Below are 24,340 nucleotides of genomic sequence, written 5' to 3' on the forward strand. Positions count from 1 at the left end.
GCAACATTTTCACGCTCTTGAGTGGCAACGAACCAGCCAGAATGACGTAGACTCATACTCTCTTCACTGCTTAAAGATATGAGATTCTTCATACTGGTAGTGATACCAACGTTTTTGCACCGATCAATCTCAATACCGTTCAATTCATAACGAATTTCATCGAACAGAAATGCCATGGAATTAGCGTCGAGCATAACTTTATCCGTCAAAGGTGTAGTAGCAGCACGAGTACCTTCAATCAGCTTCCCCTCTATGTAGAGGTAACTACCACTGGGCAAAAGAATCAAATCTTGCTGTTGTATTGGGATACGAATTTCATCGCTATTTCCCAATGATGCATTCGCATACGGATTGTAAGCATGTATTTCCAATTTAGTGATGCGGTTGTCGTACGCAGGCTGTGCGGTAACGTTCAATGCATCCATGATTTCTTTTCTTTACAGTCAGACCCAATGAGTGTAAAAAATTTACATTTTTTCTTGTCAAAACTTGTTTGTCACCGATCATGTTTTTCCCTATTTCACTCTGAACTGATGTATTCAGCTCTGTTGCAGCTAATTGACTGATTGGTTCATCGAGTAATGTTGGTTTATAATCGTCGGTATTCTTATAAATCAACATCTTCTAATGTGTAATCGTATGGTGATTTCCTCCTTTCCAAAATTTAAAGGACGATTGTCTTGATCGAGAATACGTAATGTGAGACGATCGATTACCCTTGCAATGACTGGCAAGTAAATGACGTTCTTCGGTGTTTCCGAGATTTTATAGCCTGGTGGAACGCTTGGGAAAAATTCGTGGATGACATGTTGTGGTCTACCGTTCGTATATGCACCAGCGGTAATATTACATTCGATACGTAGAATATTTACTTTTAAAATATTCACAGGTTCGTCCGATTCAGCCCAAGTGTTTGGTAGGATTACGCGGTCCGACGAAAATCCTAGCAGAGAACCAATATTATTAATTTTTGTAAAATCAATAGAATATTTACACATTATTTCACTTTTCAGTGTGTTATTATTGGCGCGCAGAATAATAACATTATCATCATAAGGTAACTCCAACTGCATACGCAAGTATTCATTTATCGCACTCAACTCATAACAGCCTGTAGGTATGGTTATTAGTTTATTTTTACCAATGTAAAAATTATTATTCGTCTCATCTACATTGGCGATCGAGTAGAAACTTTGAAAATCTACGAGCCCCAGTTCATAGTGACCGTCGTCTAAATTGATCGGAGGGAAAAAATTTGATTCCAACACATGACCGTGTCCTGATAGCGTAAATGTTAAAGACATTTTGTCTGTTCTCTTAGAAATTTAACACACAACTGACCACAAATGCTCGTATCATACGACTGATATTGGTCATGATTGTAATAAATTGTACTAAGCGGACCGAAGTACCGAACAAGTTCAGTCGGTGGTTTCAGATTACCGAAAGAATCGAAATACTTTACAAGATTATTGCATTTAACGTAGGCAACCCAGTGAGTGCCTGGACCATTAGAATCGTCAAGGTTAACGATTGCACATTCATTAGACCATGGACCGTTTCGTGGTAGACTTGTACGCATAAAGACTCCACGGAAATTTGGTATATCACGACATACGTGAGATAATTGAATATTACTTGTAGCACCAGATCTTGGTAGACCGTGTACAGTTACTTTTTTGTTCGCTTCTTTGACATTGATTTTTTTGCTACGCCTCCTCCGCTTCGTTTGTACGGTGCGAGATATAGCCCCCGTCCGTCTCTTGCAGTTGCTTCTATCATACGATTGTGACGCTGCATTTCTTCCAACTGTTTTTTCGCAGCTTTGGCATCGTTTACAGCTTTCGCTATACCTGATGCTCCACCTGCTAGTGCTCCCACCGCACCTAGCAGTGGGAGCAGAGGCAACAAGCCGCCCCGTTTTTTAGGCACTCGAATTTTACGTTTTTTTGCAGCACTATTTCCAGTTTTTCTCACTGCTGCTTTCCTCACCATATCTGTTTGTAATCCTAAACCAAGTTTACGCTTTGCGTTCATAGACGCCCAGACAGCTGTTGCTGCAGCACGCTCACCCAAGGTTGCGTCACCAGCTGTGATACGTCTACGTGCACGTTTTGCGAGCACTTTATCAGCTTGATGACGCTGCGATAGGTCTTTATATTGTGAATATGCGATATCGTGTTCCAGACAGGCTTCGTCCAGCTGGTTCACACCTCGATCACCACGTGCTAATCGTTCTTGAAGTCGAGTTCCTGGTCCACAGTAATTGTATCCCGGTAAATGAAGCTCAAACGGTAGTTTGTTTATTGTTTTATTGAGAAATGATCCACATCCGACGCACGACATGTATAACAATCTTTTATCAACGGTGGTAGTCCATCCGCATGAGTAGTATTAGGTAGATTGAAATGTTGTAAACAATAGCGATATTTTTGAACCTCAGGATCTGCACGAATATGCTTGGGTAATTTATTCCAATATCTGTCAATACTGTGTGAAAAGTACTTTAAAAGTACAATTTTCGGTACGTATTCCAATTGATCACTGCTTAACTCCTCCAAACTTGTAACATCCAACACAAATGCAGGCATAATGAAAACTGATTCAATTCTCTGATTTCATGCTTATAAATAGCTCGTGCAATTAAGATTTAACCTCACAGTCGTTCGAGAATGCATTTCGTAAAGCAGCCATTAAGTATCAATATCTCTAATACCGATTATCACACTGCCACCGTTAGTGATATGAAACGTCATGGAACTTTGCTACCGTCAACTATACGCTGTATAGTTTGCGGACCCTCAAATTGTGGGAAAACAAACGTATTGCTAAGTCTTATTGAGAGTCCTCACGGTGTAAGATTTGACAACCTGTACGTTTACTCGAAATCGTTACAGCAACCGAAGTACCGTTACTTGGAACAGCTATTGACAGATATGGAGGAAATTGGTTATCATCAATTTTCAAATAATAGTGAGGTTATAAATGTGACAGATGCATTACCAAATTCAATCTTTATATTTGATGATGTGGCAAGCGTTAAGCAGGACAATATAAGAGACTACTTTTCAATGGGTCGGCACTCGAGCATCGATTGCTTCTATCTTTGTCAGACCTATGCCAAGATCCCAAAACATCTGATTCGTGACAATGCAAATATGATAATCATTTTTAAGCAGGATGGGACTAACTTGAAGCATGTTTACAAAGATCATGTAAACACTGATATGACCTTTGAAAAATTTTGCGAATTGTGTTCAAAGTGTTGGCAGGAAGATTATGGATTTTTAGTAATTGATAAGGACAGTGGTATGCAAAATGGTCGATATCGGAAGGGATTCAATGAGTATGCAACCATCGAGTAGCATAAAGCATCATATCAGTGCTGGAAAGTGTTAGTTTAACGTAGTGCATTGAACAGTGTAAAGCTTTTAATTACACAAAACGGACCGGTTACATTATTAAGCAAACCAGTTATACAGATAAACGGGTCACTTGGATCGGTAAACCGGTCGGTCGAATCGTTAAAGAGGTCGGTTAACCGCTAAACCGATTGATTGAACCGCTAAACAGGTCGATCGAACCACTAAACTGGTTAGGTGAACCGTTGAACCAATCGATTGAACCGCTAAACAGGTCGGTTGAACCGCTGAACAGCTCGATTGAACTGCTAAACAGGTCGGTTGAACCGCTAACCAGCTCGATTGAACTGCTAAACAGATCGGTTAAACCGCTAAACAGCTCGATTGAACCGCTGAACCGGTCGGTCGAACCGCTAAACCGGTCAATCGAACCGCTGAACAGCTCGATTGAACCGCTAAACAGGTCGGTTGAACCGCTGAACAGCTCAATTGAACCGCTAAACAGGTCGGTTGAACCGCTAAACAGATCGGTTGAACCGCTAAACCGGTCAGGTGAACCGTTGAACCGGTCGGTCGAACCGCTAAACCGGTCAATCGAACCGCTGAACCTGTCGGTCGAACTGCTAAACTAGTTGATTGAACAGCTTTAAAGATCGATTGAACTAGCACATTGACTGCTTAAACAATTAAAAGTTTACAAAAAAAAAATGGATAAAAAGTCACTACTTAAGAAGATTGCTGAAACGAGTGAGGTGATTCGTGAAAAACATCGCGCACTGAAATCGGAAAGATCAATGGTGGAAAGTAGATTGAATGAAACTTTTAAACCAATAGTTGATCCACTGAAAAAACTAGTTATGCAAACAGATAATAGCAATGAAGAATCTTATGACTTAAACATTGATCTAAATCATGACAAGAAGCGGAAACGTTATCATACTTCAACCCCCAATGAGTATATTATCAAGAAAAAAAAGAAATTGCATAACAATGACGGTACTCTTACAAATAAATCATTGATGATCTATGATGATAATGATGAAAAATCTACTTTTGATAAATCAATATTACCAATGAAATCAATGCCAGAATCTACATCATTACATTCAGAGCCTGGACAAGAATCTGCATCATTACATTCAGAGCCAGGACAAGAGTCTACATCATCATCACATTCAACATCAAGACAGGAAACCTTAGGATTGCTCAAAAAACAAATAAATCATTCCATAGATTGGAGATCATTTCCACCTATTGCACGTCATTATATGCATTTGCTCCTTTTCGGTAATAAAGATGAAATCGATCACGGTTTCGGAGTTACATTAGATGAAAGGAACCAATATGTGATGGGAAGATGTACATTTGATATTAGTCATGAAGGTGATATTTTAATTGATAAAAAGCGCTATATTGGTACGAGAGGTCTTTTTGAATTAATCTTCATGAAAGAGCCTGGTAGAAAGCTCTACACCATTGATGACAAGATCATATATAAGCAAATCCTTGAACAAACTAAATCATATAAAAGAGCAAATGATAGTTACCAACAGGTTCAAGGGAATAAGGGTCCAAAGTATAAGAAAATTATTCAACCACTAATTTACAATAAAGTACCATCACAACGAGTGATAGCTGGTAGTGGATTTATGCGTGTTACTGATGAGTCTGTAAACTATATACATTGGAACGATCCTAATGAATTAGTTGATCGATTGCGACTTTTAATTGCATCAACCACCGCAGGTCATACAAACCACCATAATGAAATACAGTCAATAATAGAAGAGTTGCGTGAAGAGGATCTTATTCTATAAAAGGGTACAGTTTATAAACATTTTCTTCAGTTGCGTACCACACGTCAATATGTCAATTAACAAATTTGGTAGTGGTTTTAACGTAAGGAAAGAATTTAATATTGGTACATTAAATGTGACTAAAAGAGCACTGGATTTGAATAATAAAAAAATAGTAAATTTGACTATTGATTCTGATAATAATACATGTGCTGTGAATATAAAGTTCTTGCAACACAGTTTAGCTAAATTGGAGGAGAAAATTGAAGAAAGAATAAATAAAAAAATACAGGAGATTGAGGCAAAACTTTTGCAAACAAACAGCAAGATTAATGATGGATCCAAAAAGTGAATGTTTAGGATGCATCATACATTTTATACTCATGATAATCGATTGCTTTCGAAAGAAAAAGAATCATGAGTGAAAAAAAGAAACAGAAATTATATGTGCCTGGGGGAAAGGTTGTAAAAAGAGAATCAGGGAAAATCGTGAGTGAAGAAAAGAAACAACTGGTGCAAGAGTTACATGTCCCTGTGAGAAGGAATTTTCCACGACGAAAAGTCATAATACGTGGTTTCGATGATCTCTGGCAGGCTGACCTTGTTGATATGCGTTATTATGTTGATACTGGTCATCACTATATTCTGACAGTGATTGATACCTTATCGAAGTATGGTTGGGCAGTAGCGCTTAAGACAAAAAGTGGTAAGGAAGTGACCACAGCTATGGGAAAAATTTTAAAGAGTGGAAGATGTCCCAAAAATTTGCAAACTGATAATGGTAAAGAATTTTACAACAACGAGTTTCAACTGCTCATGAAAAAACGTGGAATAAATCATTACTCCACGTACAGCACGTTAAAAGCGTCAATAGTCGAGCGTTGGAATCGAACGTTAAAAACCGAAATGTGGAAACGTTTTACACTGGACGGTAGTTACAAATGGCGAAATATACTGCAACAGCTGGTAGATGATTATAACGCGCGAAGACATCGTACTATAGGAATGCGACCCGTTGACGTGAAACCTGAGCATGCTGAGCATCTGCTTGCTACTGTATATAGCAACATTAAGATCGTTGGACGTACCAAGTTCAAGGCTGGTGATTTCGTGCGAATCAGTAAATACAAAAATGCGTTTGCTAAAGGTTACACACCGAACTGGACTACTGAAATATTTTAAATTACAAAAGTGCAAAGGACAAATCCTGCCACGTATCTACTTAGAGATTCTCGTGGTACAGACATACATGGTGGATTTTATGAATATGAACTTTTAAAAACAGCTAGTCCTGATGTATACTTGGTAGAGAAGATATTGCGTAAGAAAGGGAATAAGGTATTTGTAAAATGGTTAGGAATGGATAAAACGCATAATTCGTGGATAAATAAGAATAATGTTTTGTAATAATAATAATAATAATTTATGTAATAAAATATAATACAATAAATACAGCTATTAAAATCTAGTCTTTTAACCTATGATGTCCCCAAGGTAGAGTCGCTACAGAACCGGGTGTTATGTGACGTTTATCGTCATACGGACTGAGAGCAATTTTTCGCTGAGTAGTGGAAAACACCTTGTGCAATTTCGAACGAATTAAATTTTGGTTACGGGACTGTACGGTGAAATTATCCAAACAATCCTTGTAGTCGTCAAAGGTTATGTTTCTATCGATAACATAACCTTTGACCCGCTTAGCCTTTTTGGTATTTTTCGTACAGTCCTGCACCTTAAAGGTATACATTTTCGCTCTCAGTCCAACGAACTCTGTCATGATCTTTCCATTGTTCTCATCCTTCATTAGCCCAGGCACTTTTTTATTGACTCGAGGTAAGCCGTACCGATTATCAGCAGGGTAATCGCTGGTTTCGAATTTGACTAGATCACGTTTCATGACCGAGTAAACATCGTCACACTCGATACTGTACACTAGACTGTCCGTGTCGGTATATATCGCTTTACATTTACTACCGAATGTAGGAAGCATATAATCGTAATGGAATTCATACAGACAGGTCTTTGAAATATCTAAAATGCTCATGCCTACGTACACGGGCTTATCAAACTTCGCGGATAATTTCAACAATTGAATAGCGACCAAATTCTCTTTAAATATCGCACGACTGTGAAAATTCGGTTTGGAAATCAACGCTTCCGCCCCGTATCTTCCCTCCCACTTGGTTACGAGCCTCACGTCAACTCTATTCCTAACATTTTCCATAGTCTTACCAAATACTGCATTGTTCATTAGCTTGAAGAGATTCTTCTCGAAATCGTTTTTCGAGGCTGTCCGCAAGCGTGTATTTAATTCGATATACGCCTTCAGCCAGGTGGGCTGCCGGAACTTTAAACCGCGATAAATGCGTTTTAAGACGATACCGTTACGTATACACTGCTGTAGAGCACGGTAGTGTATCACATAACGCGTCTTATCGTCGACGGTTGCGAGCAGTTTCTCCTGGTGTGAACCTGGCGGCTTCTCACGCACCGGGCAGAATGGTAGATCGGAGTGTTTGTCGTGAAGCTCGCGTGGATATTCCAAGTCCACCTCCAAAATATAGCCTTCGGACGAATCCTCGGACACATTAAGGATGTCGAGATTGGCAGCGTCATCGATCCATTGGAAACCGTGGGTAGGCAACGGTTGACACATTGCCCATCCATATAGATTATTAACGTCGTAATACATCAAGTATTTCGACGGTTCCGCCGGATCGTAGTTTCGCATGTACCGATTGTTGGCCCTCTCATAGCGGTGGGAGCACTGGCTCAAACCACCGCGTATACCGCGTTCAATAAAAAGCAACATGTCCACATCGGTGAAGAGTTCCAGACGGATTCCCGTATGCTTGAGCATCGCGTCCCAAGTGAAGCCTGGAAGCGTATAATAGTGAGCGGGATCTAAACTATAATTTTTCATGCAGCTATCGCGAAAACTCTCGAAAACATCGGCCAACAATAGGACATCGGTCTTTAAATAAAGATCGCTGTACTCCCCGAGTGTTGTCACAGAGAATTTGGTCCATACCTCTTTGGCATGATTATATGCTTCTTCCGTGATATCGCTATCGGACAGTCTATTGTAGAACAACTCTCGTGCAGGTAAAACCGTTTCTTCCAAGTGAGTAATGGTATCCACATAATCGTAAGGAAAAATACCTTTTCTCGTAAGCAGGCTGAACTGTTCAATACTTAATTCCGAAAATTGTGACTCTAAATTTTTCAGCTGACATCTATTCAGATATGAACTCAATTTATCCAAACTGGATGCCATAAATTTGAACGAATCGATGAATCTTAGCTGTATATTATACTTTCGCAGATATTTACTAAATGAAGTGTATTTTTCCTTATTTACAGGCAGCAAATTTACCGATCCCTCAAGCGTATTCACGATCGCCTCAAAAATAAAATGTGAATCATAGCCGGATAAATTATGGAATATTACGGGAATAACATGCGAGTCTTTAAAGTTTAAGTTGCAATTATTATGAGCCGGTCCTCTATATCTACCAGTTAGGTGATCATGATCGTGAATACGCACTTGATTTGGAAGAAACGGTTTTCCACAAATGTGACAATTAGGTTCACTGTAGTGCCGCGAAATTTCAACATCACTAAGAGTATTCATCGGTATTACAGTCTTCAATTTTTCGCTGACGATGCGTGCAATGCTCTCGAGCTCGCATACGAACCATTCGATGCAATTAGCACCTCGATGTGAATTATAACATGAGAGTGACGCATCGCGAGCACTTTTCAAATAATACCCTACACTAAAAGGTACATGTTTCTGATAATCGTAACTATTTTTACTACTATTACTACTATTGTCAATTTTCTGTAGTAAACATTCAAAGTCTGCATAGACGACAAACGGCACTCTTTCACTGTTCTTCTGGTTTTTAAAAGATACCCAGCAGTCTTCAGCTTTCCTTGGTAGAATTACGTGCAGGTTGTCATTAAGCTGCACACAATCCCTCTCATGCGACTGTAGCTTATCTGCAGTACGGAAATAGTGTAAACAGCTGAAATGAATTATTGATATTATTAGTATTTTTTTTATAAAATATTAATATCTCTAGTATAATTCTTACTTACCGATCACAAATATGAGCACTGTGTTCTCTTTTACTTATTTGGCTGGTTATCAACCTTGGAAGATTTCTTATACAAAGAAAGTGTGCAGTTCCCTGGTCATCCGTGATGAGGAGGAGGTTAACATGCCTAGAACGTTTCATCTTTGTTATCTGAAGCGGTACAATGTTCACTTTGGCTTTACAATCATGTTCCTCCCCCACCTCCTCCATGGTAAAGACATTAACTGAAATGTTATTATCCACCTCAAATTTCGGAATTTGTTTTAGAGTGGTCGGAAACGTTATACTTCCTACATCTAAAACAGACCGATAATGTGGATAGGAGGATATTCGGTAGGATTTGGCAGATGGAATTGCTGGAAATAGTGCCACTGTCACAGACCATGCGAAACATGCGCTATCTTCATTGTCTATGTTTATCACAGCTTTTTTATGTAAAATAGCGGCTGGAAGCTCAATTCTGCATCCAGCATGTAGTGGATTGTAATGATTAATAGTAACTATTAAACTCAGAATTTTCTCCAGAGCCCAACCACTATCACGTTCTTGAAACTCACTCAACTCTTTTAGTAAAATCTCTACAATATTTAGCCTATACCATTCCTTAAAATTATCAGTTTTATACAATACGCTATTCTTTGTACATACATGCTTATCATCACTAATGTCCTTAGAAACAAATTGTCCATTAAATACACAGTTTATCTTAACACTATTTACACTATCAAATACTTGGTTTACACGGGTGTACACAATTTCTTCTACATCTAATAGAAAGCTGCGTGGTCCTATGTAACTACTATTTATCACCATACCACTACATATTCGGCTATTAAACGCTGATTCGAGCTCCTCCCAGATAAGTTCTCCCGCATTATGAGAACCAGAACCAAATTTAATGGAGCTTTTATCCTTTGATGCACGAAGCAGAAGGCACTTGATGTTCGCGATTTCAGCAAAATGTTTCTGTCGTGTACCCACTGATGCATTCCGATTATCGTTCCTCAGCTCCTGGATACGGTCACGACATTCACGTACCCATGTAGAGTACTCGTGCTCAGTTTTAATTAAGCTAAACTTTTTTCAAAGTTCGGTATACATTTTGAGAATGTAAAATTGATGCGAAAAATGGGAGAAGAGGAAGATTGATTCGAGTCCGATTATAGTGGAATGAGTGAAACATTTCATCCATGATACATCTTTTTATAATTCATATATTGAGATGAAATTTAATATACTTAGTCATCAATTGGTATGTGTGTGTGTGTATAAAAATTAGTTTTAAAATAGAATTACTGTAGAAACTCGATATGCTTATTCTTCAATTTAAACACGTGTTAAAAATCGTTTCAAAAAGACTGTTGTAGGAATCTGCTTAAATAACTGAAACGTAATTTTATTTTGTTTCTTATTTATTGTACATTTCTCTTTCATACATATATTTCATAAAATAAACATTTTTCAATGCACATAAACCTTCATGATTCATGCACATGGAAAGATCCAACTTGTCTTTGCTGTCTTTCAATTTGAAATCTCCCCACTCGCATTCATCTGCATTACTTATTGTATAATCACAGATACCACTAAGCCAATTCCTTTTTTCTAGTCCTTTCACGAATATCTCTTGTTGTTCTTCTTCATTTATCACATATTTCCTTATAACATCTTTATACCTATAATACGGTGAATAGCCATCTGTCCAATTTAAGCCGTGATGGTTATAATATAACCAGCTAGAAGTAAAAATAAAAATATTACAGTAAAAAGCTTCTGTTTTAATTAAACAATTTCACTTACTTTGCTTGTTTTATCTCTGCCTCATTTAACCAAGAATATGGAAATGGTGGTGAAAATAAAATGTGAAACACTTTTTTATCGCGCAAAACTGCAAACTCTTTCACTATAAAAGAATTATCTTTCAATCGAAACCCTTAAAAGTCCACAAATGTAGGAACCATCGTTTTGATTATGATCTTTCGAAAAATTTGTGTTAAACTGACGCGTCCCCTGGCCCCTATCCTCGGATTTATTTAACCGAGAAATCGGAACAGTACGTTGCACCAAGTATACTTTGAATCAATTGTGTGTTTGTGCATGCTATTATATATTAGTTCAAAAATTGCTGAGCTATGGAAAAAAGTAACATACTCAGCTACATTTAGGGTAAAGGGGGTTCAACGGGGTAGTAGCATGCTGCAAAGATTCAAGGTTACGCGAGCAAAAAAAAACGCAGGGAGAATCTGTTTTACCATTTAGGAAACTGCTTTTACTAACTGAGACCTGACGTCAGAGGAGTGGGAGTGTTACGTCAAAATGCTGCAAGTATCCTCCCGCACCCCCGCAACCCTCTCGCCTATACTTGCTGCGAGCTCACGTGGAGCCTCCGATTTCCCCCACCACCACCGCTTAGCACTTCTTGGCTCCCCCCACTACCTCGCAACCAGGCTCATCCGAGTGGACAGGAGTGGGGGGGGGGGCAGAACCGGCCTTACTACACTACTCCCTTGATGCAAATTTTATAATTAGTGGGATTAAGGGATAACCCTATAGAGGAAACCCTGTAATCTATACTAGAAGCAGAAAACGAATAATTCGAGATCTGTTACTTGACGGTGGGCGAAAATAAATCCGCAACTTAGAAAAAGTTACGGATTTGAAGGTCGGCCGTGTGCATCTTTCTTGTGACCGATAAGTCCAAGAAGGGTCACCTAAAATCACTTACTTTTTTTTATATAAATTTCTCACTGTACATATACACTACCAGCCAATTATTTTTCTTTTGATTCAACATTTAAGAAATATTAAATTGGCGACTTTTTTGATTGTTGGATGATTATTAATTCCCTTATTGTAGGATAAATAAACAAATATCCCCATCAGTATTTTTATACCTTATATATCATTGTTTTTTTTCCTCTTTTGGCGTAAATACCGCCTCATTATTGAAGTTTAAACTTGTTTTTACCCTTTTCAGCTTCATTATTCAAGTGAGTACACTGTTTAAGTTAAACGTACTATTTGCGATTAGGCTTGTATAGTTCAAGTAAATATACCTTTAATCAGCTAACCCCCAACATAGACATACGTTGTCGGCCAGCTTTCTCCATCCTCTCCTGAACACCGGAAATCATAAAATGGGTTCGTCTGGAAGAAGCAGTGGAAGTCGAGATAAGCGTGCGCAGAAGAGACAAAATAGTAAACGCACCGAACAGGTCATTAGAGAGGAGGTGATGACACTACCATTTGGCGATTTAGTCAGAACCTTACAAGAAGAAGGCCTGAATTCTAACTCGGGACTCAACCAACTCCAAGATAGGCTAATTAGATATCTAAAGCGTAAGGAACTCGGCCCTACGGCAGCTCGTTGGGATCCGAACAGAGACGAAGCCGGAGCTGAGGGATTCACCCCTTCTCAAGTCAATATGCCTGACAGAAATTCAGTGGAAGAAACTAACACACTCACGCCAGCCGAACTTACAACGATCACCGTAGCAGCTGGAGGAGTATCAACGGTTGTAGTAACCTCTACGGTAACTACCATGGCGTCCATAAACACCACCGTGCAAACGGTTAGCTGTTCACAAGGATCGATTCCTTCCGAAGTCCAACGATTCTCGCCAATATTGCCTTACACGGCCAGCACATACATTCCTGGACTGAATACTCTGCCTCACGTAACCTCGGCACCAGGCTAGAGACTGGACCCACTTCCACCCTCGGGAACAAGAGGACTATCCCCCTTTGAAGACAGGGGAAATCACCTAGCGAGTTCGCTAAACTCAATGACTCATGGCCAAGAAAGGTGCTTTGCAGCAACATCCACGGTGCGAAGAAGAAATACCCGATTGTCACCGGAAGAAGAAGAAGCTACGCGGATTCAAAAGATCGCCAAAGCTACCTTAGAAGAATTCAAACGCCTATCCATGGAATCCCATGCTGCGGCCGGAGGAATACATATAGGTGACTCAGCCAGCAATTGGCCACCACTCCAAAATAACCCGGGAGAAACCTGTCATCGCAGCCTTGGAGCCAGAAATCCCCGAGAGCCTGAAATACAGCAAGAAGCTAGGCATTTACCTCCGGTCGAGAGACCTGTCCCAAACCAGCCAGCGTTGCGTCTGGTAGAAACACACCCTCAACCAGAGTCAGGTGGGAGGGAGTCGTCTGGAAGACGTAGAATATCTGCCCATCATCAATGCTTACAAGATAGGGATCGCCCTAGGATAATCAACCGACACGCATCTAGCTCGGAAGATGAGTCCTCAGAAGACAAGGAAAGCCAATCGGACAGCTCTGACGATACCCAAGCTAGCGATCGCCGACATCGACACCGTCCAGGAAGAATAGTCCGGGAAAATCGAGCAGTAGACGCACTACACAAATGGAAGATCTCGTACGTGAACGAAAGAAAGGAAAGTGCGTATTCGTTTTTAGAACGATTAGACAGATGCTGTCAAGGATCAGGGATAGCCCACAGCGATTTGCTCAAGGCATTGCCTGTGGTACTATCGGGGGAAGCTGAAAAATGGTACCGATTGGAAGGTCAACATTGTCGAACATGGGAAAAGTTCGAGAAAAAGTTCAAACAACGATTCGCATCCAAAGAATCCAGAAAGCGGATCAAGGAACAAGCATATTCCCGTCTTCAAGGAGATCAAGAAGGAATCCAGGAGTTTGTGGAAAATATGGAGACAATATTCTCCTACTGTCTGTTAGCAAATACTTCTTGAATTCCTGGGTGAGAATAAGAATGATAGAGAAGGACAATTGAGAATTCTAAAGTTAATTTATTGCTTTATTTGATCACCAACCTTGATAGAGGGAAAAAACCCACGAACGTGGTGGGAAAACCCTTGTTCCAAATTTCCTTATGCTGCAGAGTACACCATGAACTTAAGATGGTTCCTCTTTACAAGCACTCAATAACTATTGTTAATGTATTTCAACAATTTAACTAATACAATTAGGTATTACACAATAACGCTTAAATGTTACGCGTACAAAAATGCACCTTGCTAGGCTATCGATCCGTTCGGAATAATGAACTCGAGATCGTCTCGATTCCCACCACTTACTCGTCAACCGCGAACGCAGCCGAGACCTGGTCACGAGGTCTCGATAATCACCGAAGATGGGTTTCTATCTTCCCATGCTAACCCTATAGTGAAGAAGTAGAAAAGGTGTAGCTCGAATCCGCGCGAACAGCCTCGACGCGAATAAGTAGAAAGAGTATAGTTCGTGCGGGTACGAACACCTACTTAGACCCACCTCTTAAGGATAAGAAACGTTTATCTATCATATATGACAACCTATTGCCATCGTACACCAGGCATTTCCTTAAGAGTGAAATCACTTCTAGTCGAAGGCTAGTTAGAATTGGTCAGGAATTGGAACAACAATGGACGAAAATCAAAAATCGCCGAAGCACCACCAATCAGACAGGAACAGTACCGGTTCCTAGTGCAGTTTATGCCCGGCCGTCCAAAACCACCAGTAAGTGTGCCCCGCTAGAGGATGAGGAAGAAACAGACACGAAATCCCAGTCTGAACAGAAACAGCCTAAACAACAGGCGAAGAAAAACAAACCCAAGAGTTCCACAGACGCGTCATCACAAAGTGATTCCGCTCTGGCTAGCGTAGGAGAAGCAAAAACTTTCAAGAAGAAATCGGGAGGATTTGGGAAAGGACCCAAGAATAGGGGAACACCTACTGCCGGCACCGCACCAGTCGTTTCACAAGGGATGCCACAATACATGCTGATACCTCCACTACCACCAGGAGCTACCAGCTGGCGTCTAGTTCCAAATCTGACGACTACTGATAATACGCCAACAGCCGATACAACCATCAATATTCGCCACACTCGCGAAAATAGCCCATGCCATAACTGCCAACAATTAGGCCACTGGGCTCCCGAGTGTCCTTTCCCCCGAAGACTGAGAATATCCGCTTCAAACATGCCGCCAACCGTCAACAACTATAACGATCTGCCGGGAAACGCCAGTGGAGGCGAGCGAATGGGGCTAGCGCTGCCTCAAGCAAACCACCAAGGCCCAACACTTTAAGGAAACTCCCATTGGATCTAGGAAACGACCAAAACAAAGCTGAAGATCGCAAACAAGTGCAAACTAACAGGACTACTCTCACGAATAAACAGGATATCCCTTCCGAGAGAATTCGCCTTAACAAATTTTTAGAAGATGAAAAGAGGAGTTTATTATTGGAAGCTGCCTCAGAGGGAAGAGCCGAAGATTCGTGTCTGGAACAACGATCATCCAAATTGAAGAAGGACTCGTACAATTTACCAGCACGATATCAGGAGAGGAAAGGAGATAGTGGCGATCCCCCTATTAGTAGAGAAGCAGCTAGTTTTAATAATAATTTTATTTCTTTTACAAGCGCTAGCGTGTCTCTGAGGCCGGTCCCTCCAAACTTAATGGGTGACTTAGTAGCACCTCCCGATTTCCGTGGTTATTTGCAAGTAAGAATTGGGGAAATAGTTTGCCTTGGACTGATAGATACTGGAGCTGAACGAAGTTATATAAATACTCGAATAGCTTCAGGGATTCCCTCAGATAGTCACCTAGCACCGTTAAATTGCGTACAGGTAGGCGATGGGCAAATTTGCGCCATCTCCACGGACATAATCTTCCGAATACGAGTAGGTAATAACTCCGCGGACTTTCCCTTTAGTGTAATCCCTACCCTTGCCCTAGATTGTATTTTAGGAATGGATTTCCTCAAACGCTTCGATGTAACCATCAATAATTTAGAAAACGTATGGAGTACGAATGATGTGAGCAGGATTCCACTTATAACGCGAGGATCACAAGGGAACAAAATGGAAAGAATAGCTGTAATAGCCACCGTGTTACCGATCCGGAAGGATATCCGTAAACCAAGCGTCGAGGACGAAAGGCCTTACTTATGGGTCACTATAGGTCCCGAAAAGTTTAGGGCTCTTTTAGACACCGGCGCCGCACGCACATACATCGGTAGTAGTATTATTTATTTAGTTAAAGATTTTTTGGATTTTTCCAAAGCAGGTAAATTACGTTTAGGTGATGGGAGTCAATGTGCAACGGCGGGAGACGCGCTTCTAGAATTCTCTATTGAGGGCGAAAAACGAATCCTATCCGTTCGGGCTGCTCCCACACTAGACTATAACTGCGTTTTAGGTATAGATTTCGTAAAAGCATTTGGAATTATAATTAACTTGCGTCAAGGAATTTGGAAGACTGAAGGAGGAAATTGGCACACCTTCCCGAAGAGCCTAATCAAAGTCACAGCGAGGAATACCACTGATTGTGCCGCCCTTGTTGAATTGGATAGGACACAGGAAATTATTCTGGAAGAATTCAAGAAGACACACGCCAAACCAGTATCAGACAAACCAGGAATAACGCCCTTGGTAAAACACCGAATTGATGTCCAGGGAAATACACCTATTAGACAACGCTCTAGGAGGATATCCCCTAAGATCTATGAAATAGCGCATGCTGAAGTAGATAAGATGTTAGCCAGTGAAATCATCGAGCGATCCTCTAGCTCGTGGGCAAGTTGTCCAGTGATCGTCCCTAAACCCAACGGAAAGTATCGCTTTTGTATTGACTATCGAGAGGTCAACTCTGTTACGAAGAAGGATGCTTACCCATTCCCTCATATCGAGGCCATTTTGGACAAGTTACGATTGGCTAAGTACATCTCCACGTTGGACCTAAGTCAAGCATACTTTCAGGTCGCCTTGGAAGAGTCCAGTAAAGAAATCACTGCATTTATCGTACCAGGGAAAGGACTATTTCACTTTACCAGAATGCCATACGGGTTGACCAACGCACCCGCTACATTCCAACGACTCATAGATCGCCTAATCGGTCCAGAATTAGAACCTAACGTGTTCGCGTATCTTGATGACATCATCATCGTCACTACCACCTTCAAGGACCATCTGACCTGGCTGGAGCGAGTCATCAAAATCATCGAAAAGGCTAACCTAGAAATCAACTGGGAGAAGAGTCAATTATGCTGTGCGGAAGTTCGCTTCCTAGGATATTTGGTAAATCAAGGCGGTCTAATACCGGATCCTGACAAAGTAAGGCCCATACTAGATTACCCTCCACCTACTTCATTAAAACAGTTGCGTAGGTTTCTTGGAATGATAGGGTGGTATGCAAAATTCCTGCGGCATTTATCCGAGGAAAAGATACCCTTAGTCAAACTACTGAAGAAAAATGTATCCTGGCACTGGGAAGAGGACCAACAACGAGCCTTTGACAACCTGAAGCAATCCCTATGTACGGCCCCAGTTCTAGCCCGACCAGACTTTTCAAACCATTTCTATTTACAGACTGATGCCAGTGACTACGCCATAGGCGCCGTACTTGTCCAGAAGATCGACGAGGAAGAACATCCAATTGTCTTCATTAATCGCATCTTAACTTCAGCAGAGTGTAAATATACCGTGACCGAAAAGGAATGCTTAGCAGTCGTTTGGGCTATTAAAAAGCTTAGGCCATACCTGGAGGGATATCCCTTTACAGTGGTAACCGACCATAGCAGAGTCTTAGGTGGCTACATCATCTAAAAGATCCCACAGGATGTTTAGCTCGATGGGCTCTGGCTCTACAAGCCTACAATTACACCGTAGTTCATCGAAAGGGAGCTATGCACCATGTTCCAGATGCCCTCTCGAGAGCCTTCGAAGATGATCACCATGCGCCAAATGAAGACGAGTTGGCTGCAATTAATGAGACTCAAGACAAATGGTATCTACAAAGAACCACCCAAATAAAACAATCTCCCAAGTCATTTCCCACTTGGAAGATAGAAAATGACCGCATGTATTGCCATAAACCGACAAAGAGGCATGAGACCTTAGGAAGAGACCTGAACGCTTGGAAACTGGTTTTGCCCCGCGAAGAAAGATCCAAGGTCATCGCTGCAGCACACGAAGAACCTTCCGCTGGACACCTGGGAACTACGAAGACCATTCATCGTCTGAATCTCCATTATTATTGGCCAGGACTACATAGAGATGTAAGCAAATTTGTTCGAGCCTGCACTGTCTGCCAACAGACCAAAGTCAGTCAAGCCCCACCGCCAGGGCTGATGGCACCACGAGTATCAGAGGGTCCTTGGACAGTAGTCTCAGTAGATATTATGGGACCATTACCCCCTAGTAAATCCCAAAACCGTTACATTGTAGTTTTCCTTGACAACTTTACTCGATGGGTTGAGATAAAAGCGTTGCGTAAGGCCCAAGCTCAAACTATACTTTCCGCTTTTGAAGACTTGATTGTATATAGATGGGGAGCACCCCGAGTACTGCTTTCAGATAACGGTACCGAATTCGCCAACCAACATGTGCGGAAATTTACTAACCGGCGTGGTATCCGCCATTTCATGATAGCTCCATATCACCCCCAAGCTAACCCTGTCGAACGGGTAAATCGTGTGGTAAAAGGTATGATCACCGCGTTCTTAGGGCAAGACCATCGTGAGTGGGACACTCACTTAGCCGAATACCGCTTTGCTATCAATAGCTCCTTTCATGCGACTGCTGGCGTAACTCCGGCCTTTTTAAATTTTGGAAGAGAAATCGAATGCGTTAGGGACCCGCAAGCTCGCGAAACAAACCCAGGAGATATACAACTAACTGAGACCACCGCCTGGGCAGAACGATTACAGCGCATGCAACACCTTCATGATATTGTAAAGCGACAAATGGAAAAAGCAAGTGTACGCCAGGCTACTTACTATAATAAGGGTAGAAGAGACTTGATGTTCAAATCCGGAGACCTCGTTTGGAAACGAAACCATACGCTATCCTCTGCATCAGATAACTTTGCAGCCAAGCTGGCTCCGAGGTTCTCAGGGCCCTATACAATTGCTCGCGTAATTTCTCCAGTCATTTATGAACTGATCGACCCTGACTCACGCCGTAGCCCTCAAGTGCATATCTCGGATTTGAAACCATTCCTGGCGGTCTATCCCGACATTCAGGATGATTTACATGAATTGCACACTGAAGCGCCAATAATTAATACCTCGACAAGGGAATACCCTGAGCGAAAAGCTACTAAGCCTCCGGAAGAAGTTGTCTCACCAACACAACCTTCTAGCTCACCCGAACTTCCTCGCAAGAGTGATGATTTACGAAAAACATGGTCCGGACGTCTCCGGGCACGTTCATAGAAGACTTAATATTTTTTCTTTATTATCTTCCTTTATAGCGAGAGTCAAAAGTATGCATATGAGAATATCATTGTGTGACATATTGCATTTCATTAATTTCTCTTTTAAATAATTAGTTACTATTCTGTCTTTATTCATCATGTATGCCTTTACCACCTAGTAGTACCAGTAACTTTCGAGATTCTTTTTTTTTTTTGTTTTGTTGGTCACTCCAGTTGAAGTAGCATCAACCCTAAAGGGCAGTCGCCCTCGTCCCCCTATCATAGTACCTCCTTCTTCCTAACCCTATCGCTAGTTGGTAGTATTAGAACCACCATTCATTTTTTTTCCTCCTTTTCCTCTTCCTAATGATTTTTTTTTTCTTTCCTTCCCTCTCCTCATTCGCTTGGACTCGGTTTCTCCTTGTGGGTAAATTCCCCTTGCTATCGGTTCGTGCTGGGCGGGACTGTACGAGCTCAGAATTTGCTGACTGGTCCTCCCGCTTACTGCGACGACTGGTGATACTGGGAGTAGAAAGGAAAAGGGGAAAGGAGTAATGCTCCTGTAAAGCAATAACCTAGTTTTTTTTTCTTTTTTTCTTCCTCTCTTTATCCGCTACCATCACCCCTTGGATGAAACGACCCGATATGAAGCGAACTTACATCACCGAGACCATCGAACTGGAAGAGTCGACCGGAAGGGGCACGCTATTGGTGCGCCCAATTGACTTCCTGCTATGGGACCAGCATCAGGCCCCGAGCGGCTGGAGGTGTCAACCTGAGGCCGAGGACGAATCCTACGATGACCCAGCCTCATTCTATACGGCACCAAGCAAGGATAATTCAACGGATCTATCACCTCGGCCAGAACTCCCCCTAACGTCAACCCTGATGTGTGCTCCGGGGGAAGTACCCGACCTGGCCAGCCTGACCACGGTCCACTTGAGCGACTGCGCTGCAGGGAGCTCCCTAAAATCGACCGCCAGTTCCCACCCGGGAGAGGTTTCCGGACGGCCCGTCCGACCCAAGCCGTTGACGTCCTGGTGGACAAGGGGCCCCTGTGTGCGGGACAGATGCTGGCAATGCCGCCTGCCAGGTCATGTCTGGCCGGACTGCCCCGAGGAGAAATGGTTTGATTTCTGTACGGGGTGCGGGTGGGCCTTCGGGTCCATCAGGACCTGCCTGCGCTGCGCTCCCAAACACTGGGCTAAAAAGGGACTACCCGTACCCCCACGCCCGGAAGAACTCCGTTGGACGGACGATTTTCCGCCCCCGGTGCTTGGGCCTGCCAGCGATTGAGAAGCCCCCTGGAACGAGCCCAACGACGAACTTGGTGGGCCGAAAACCGTGATCGAGTTCAACGCCAGCTTGCCATCGGCCCTGGACACCACGGAGGACCATCCCTGGACTTGCCCACCGAAGGAGAGCCAACGCTCTGAACAGGGCAACTACCCTAGAACCCTAGAATAGGGGGAGAAGTAGAGGAGGGCCTAAAATATTCTATTCTCTTTCTTTCCTGTTTGGTCCTTCCACTACATTCATATATTTAATATTATTCGACCATAGATCTCTTCTTACAATAGGCAGTAAACAGCCCCAATCCTAAGGATTACTTTTTTTTGATCTCATCGTTTCCCCCTTCTGGAAACTAGATCGGTCTTGGGCCCTGCGAACTTTCCGCAATGAAGCGTCGCCAAAAAGGGACGTTTGTTTTTTTTTGTGCTGTGTGCATGCACACGCCTATTATTAATTGTCACTAACAGCCCCTTATTATTGCTGAAATGACGGCACGGGGAAAACAGTGTATTTCATTTGTTTTTTTTTATATATACCTTTCTTTTGTCCTACATAATAAAAATTTTTTTTTGGCAGCATTCTAACCCGTTCCATTATCACCAGACCTTTCCCTTCACTGTCCTTGGCACGGCCATTAATCCGCTCGCATCCTCTATTGGAGACCCTGGGTATCGTTTTAGGGAGGGGGAGTGTGACGAAGCATCCGCTCGTCAAATCCTAGTCATTAAGCTCTGCCTCCTCCTTGCCCTGTAAAAGGGAGGGGCAGGCGCCACCTGTGTGACCCCGCGATCACTACGCGTAATGGGTTCGATCGCAGGTCGATAGGGGGTCGATCCGCGCACGCGCGACGGTAACCATCTCGCGTGCCACTGTCCCCCGAGTTACTCGTAATTGGGGAATCCTTGAACCCGGACGTGCTCCCCGTTTTCTTTTGTTTCTTCGTCGTCGAGACACCTTTTTCGGTAAGGACAGTGCCCTGTAGTCGATTGCCTCGAGGTGATAGTGCGTAGTGAGTGCATGAATCTGTGGAGCTGGAACTAGCAGCATCGCATGAGGCGTAGCTGTCAATCTGGCGGTGGAGGACACGCACGGGAGCATGCTACACCACCTATCCTGTTCCTATCACCTAAGTAGCACTAGATTTCAGGTAAACCTGGTTTCTTCTTAAGAGAAATCAGGACCTATTATTTGCCTTTGTTCTATTTCTTTTCTCGAGCTTCGTCCGGCGCGGGTAGCCGTTCCGTGTTCGGCTGCGCGACAATCCCTCAAATCGGGAGGGACGTATTAGTCCGAACATTGATTCTTTCCATGGATTATTATTATTACGTAATTCTTCCGGGGTCGGTTTGGGAAGTAGTAAGTCGGTGTAACAGGCCGCGAATCGCGTAGGGGACCCCTTTGTATTTCCAGAATACACGTTAAGACGGGGTGTAGTCCCTCGTCAGAGGAACGCGGCATCGAGCTTCCTCGGAGTCCTCCCGACGCATACCTGTGCGAATCGCACTGCCCTAGCCGCCCCTATATTATTTTCAGAGTATCACATGAAGCGTCTTGGTCCATACCCAGAGAAAGCCTCAGGCCGGTCAGCCGCGGAGGACCACAGTAACGGATCTAGCAAGCTGGCGCCCAACTCCTCATAAACGATCGACCATATTTGATCTCCTCCCCTTTATGGAGTATTTGAGATAATGGCTATTTTATCTAATCATCTTTTATCATTGTAATACAACTTAGGGAATACCCTATTGTAATTATGAGAACGCTTGCCGACCCGTAATAATTAAAGTACACTGTATTTTTTTTTAAGCTGATCATTTACTTATTCGATTACCCGGCCAATGACTCCCTCCGCGTGCATTGTGCGTCGATTTTGGTCACTGCCTATCCCCTGGCAAACCAAGGCCCTAAAAGAGTGACGATACAAATCTCTCCTCAGGCAATAACCTCAGTGAACGCACTCGTAAGGCCAGGCCGCAAATACGACGTTACAATATATATATATAAATTTTAATTAAAAACTTCAACGATCGTTCATTTCGCAACCTCCCATTCTCTCTCTCTCTCTCTCTCTCTCTCTCTCTCAAGTAGATACTGCTTGCTTGTATTTCTGTTCCTACTATTAAGTAAGATAGTTTGCTGCCATAATTTCCCCGTGGGGGTTCTGTTGCAGCTTTTATAACACCAAATCTCAGGCTATCTAGTGAGATAATATTCATTATTGGTGCTATTTCAATTACTGTGACAATTTGACTCTTTGTTATCACGATTTGAGTCTAACCTCAAAGTTTGCTTGCCGCCTAATCTGTTCTGCCTGCCACCTGCGCATGTCTGGATAGCACAGTGTGTTCTACATCACGTCGCTCCGTATTGTTTACATCGGGGAAGTGACCTCGCACTGGATATTGAGGACTGTTCTTACATGGTATAATATCGCCACATCTCAACCGCTGCTTTTGCCACTCTGCTACTGCTTTCCTCCTGGCTTCTTGTACTGCTTGCGCATGCGCTCATTTTGCACCTGGATGCGTTAAGTTAATCTTTATATATTAATTGATTCTGTTTACTCTCCTCATTATATTGTAATGCCTGCGATTAATTGTGGTATATGCGGCGGCTATGTCGGTAAGGCAGATCTTACGAGATTCTGCTTTATCCTAGATCATGGCTACCATACGATTTGTGTTCGTCGGGAATTGAAACTGGAGGACAAGGATGTTATTCCTCAGCAGAATTGCACTATTTGCGCTAAATTGTCTGCTTCTGCTCCTATGTCTCAGCGTGAGTGTTCAAGTAATATGGTTAATGTGACAACAGCTTCGTCAATCAATGCTGGAGTGTCGCAGGCGGCTGACCCGTCGTTGGCCTTGCTTTTTGCTGGCTTGAATGAAAACTTGGATGCTATCAATTCTAAATTGTCAAAAATTGATATGCTGGCTGACAAGGTTGATTCGTGCATCACAAAACTGGACAGTATGGGGGCGCGCATTACGGTAGTGGAGGACGTGGTGGGGGAACTCAGGGGTATGTGTGATAAGCTGGATAACAGGATTAAGGCATTAGAATCTTCTGCCGGTAAGGAGCTGGGGCACGACACAACCTACGCCCTCCAGGCCCGTATCAATCAATTGGAGTTTAGCAGTAATAAAGCTCGCCTGTTGTTTTCGGGTATACCGCAGTCTAGTACTCCTGATAGCTCACTTATTGAGAGGATTCTCAAGGCTCTCAGTACTGACGTTGGACCTGATGACGTTCTAAATTCTCGTCGTCTACGTGCTGCTGTCTTGGATAAGCCAGGTACTCTACTGGTGCAATTCAAAAATGAGGCGTGTGCTGACTCTGTCATTGCAGCTAAGCGTTCGGTGGGTTGTCTTACTGCGGATTTGATTGATGCGTCGTTTAATAAGTCTAATTTATATATAAATAGGTTTTTGCCCCCAGCGTTATATAAACTACTCTGCGATACTAAGGCTGCTGCTAAGAAAGCGAAATATGAATTTGATTGGGTGGATGATTATGGCAATATTAAAGTCAGAAAAACTAGGTCGGCACCGGTTCTTAGAATCAGTTCGCCATCTGATCTCTCTAAGTTGGTTTTGTGAAGCTCCCCC

General features: G+C 42.5%; 1 protein-coding gene across 1 annotated transcript; it reads right to left on the minus strand.

Annotated features, from left to right (window-relative positions):
• Positions 1-6,623: 6,623 nt before the first annotated feature.
• Positions 6,624-7,382, minus strand: LOC136781786 (uncharacterized). Its single transcript, XM_066740789.1, has one exon. The coding sequence runs from the start codon at positions 7,380-7,382 to the stop codon at positions 6,624-6,626; it is 759 nt and encodes a 252-aa protein (XP_066596886.1).
• Between the last annotated feature and the right edge of the window lie 16,958 nt (positions 7,383-24,340).

The sequence above is a fragment of the Prorops nasuta genome, unplaced genomic scaffold (assembly GCF_024137725.1).
Source record: "Prorops nasuta isolate Cenicafe-Biocafe unplaced genomic scaffold, Cenicafe_Pnas_1.2 PNAS00024, whole genome shotgun sequence".
Lineage (NCBI taxonomy): Eukaryota > Metazoa > Arthropoda > Insecta > Hymenoptera > Bethylidae > Prorops > Prorops nasuta.

What these genes read in the sequence shown, in the direction of transcription:
- LOC136781786 (XM_066740789.1), bottom strand. Translation starts at nt 7,382, where the DNA reads ATGGAAAATGTTAGGAATAGAGTTGACGTGAGGCTCGTAACCAAGTGG.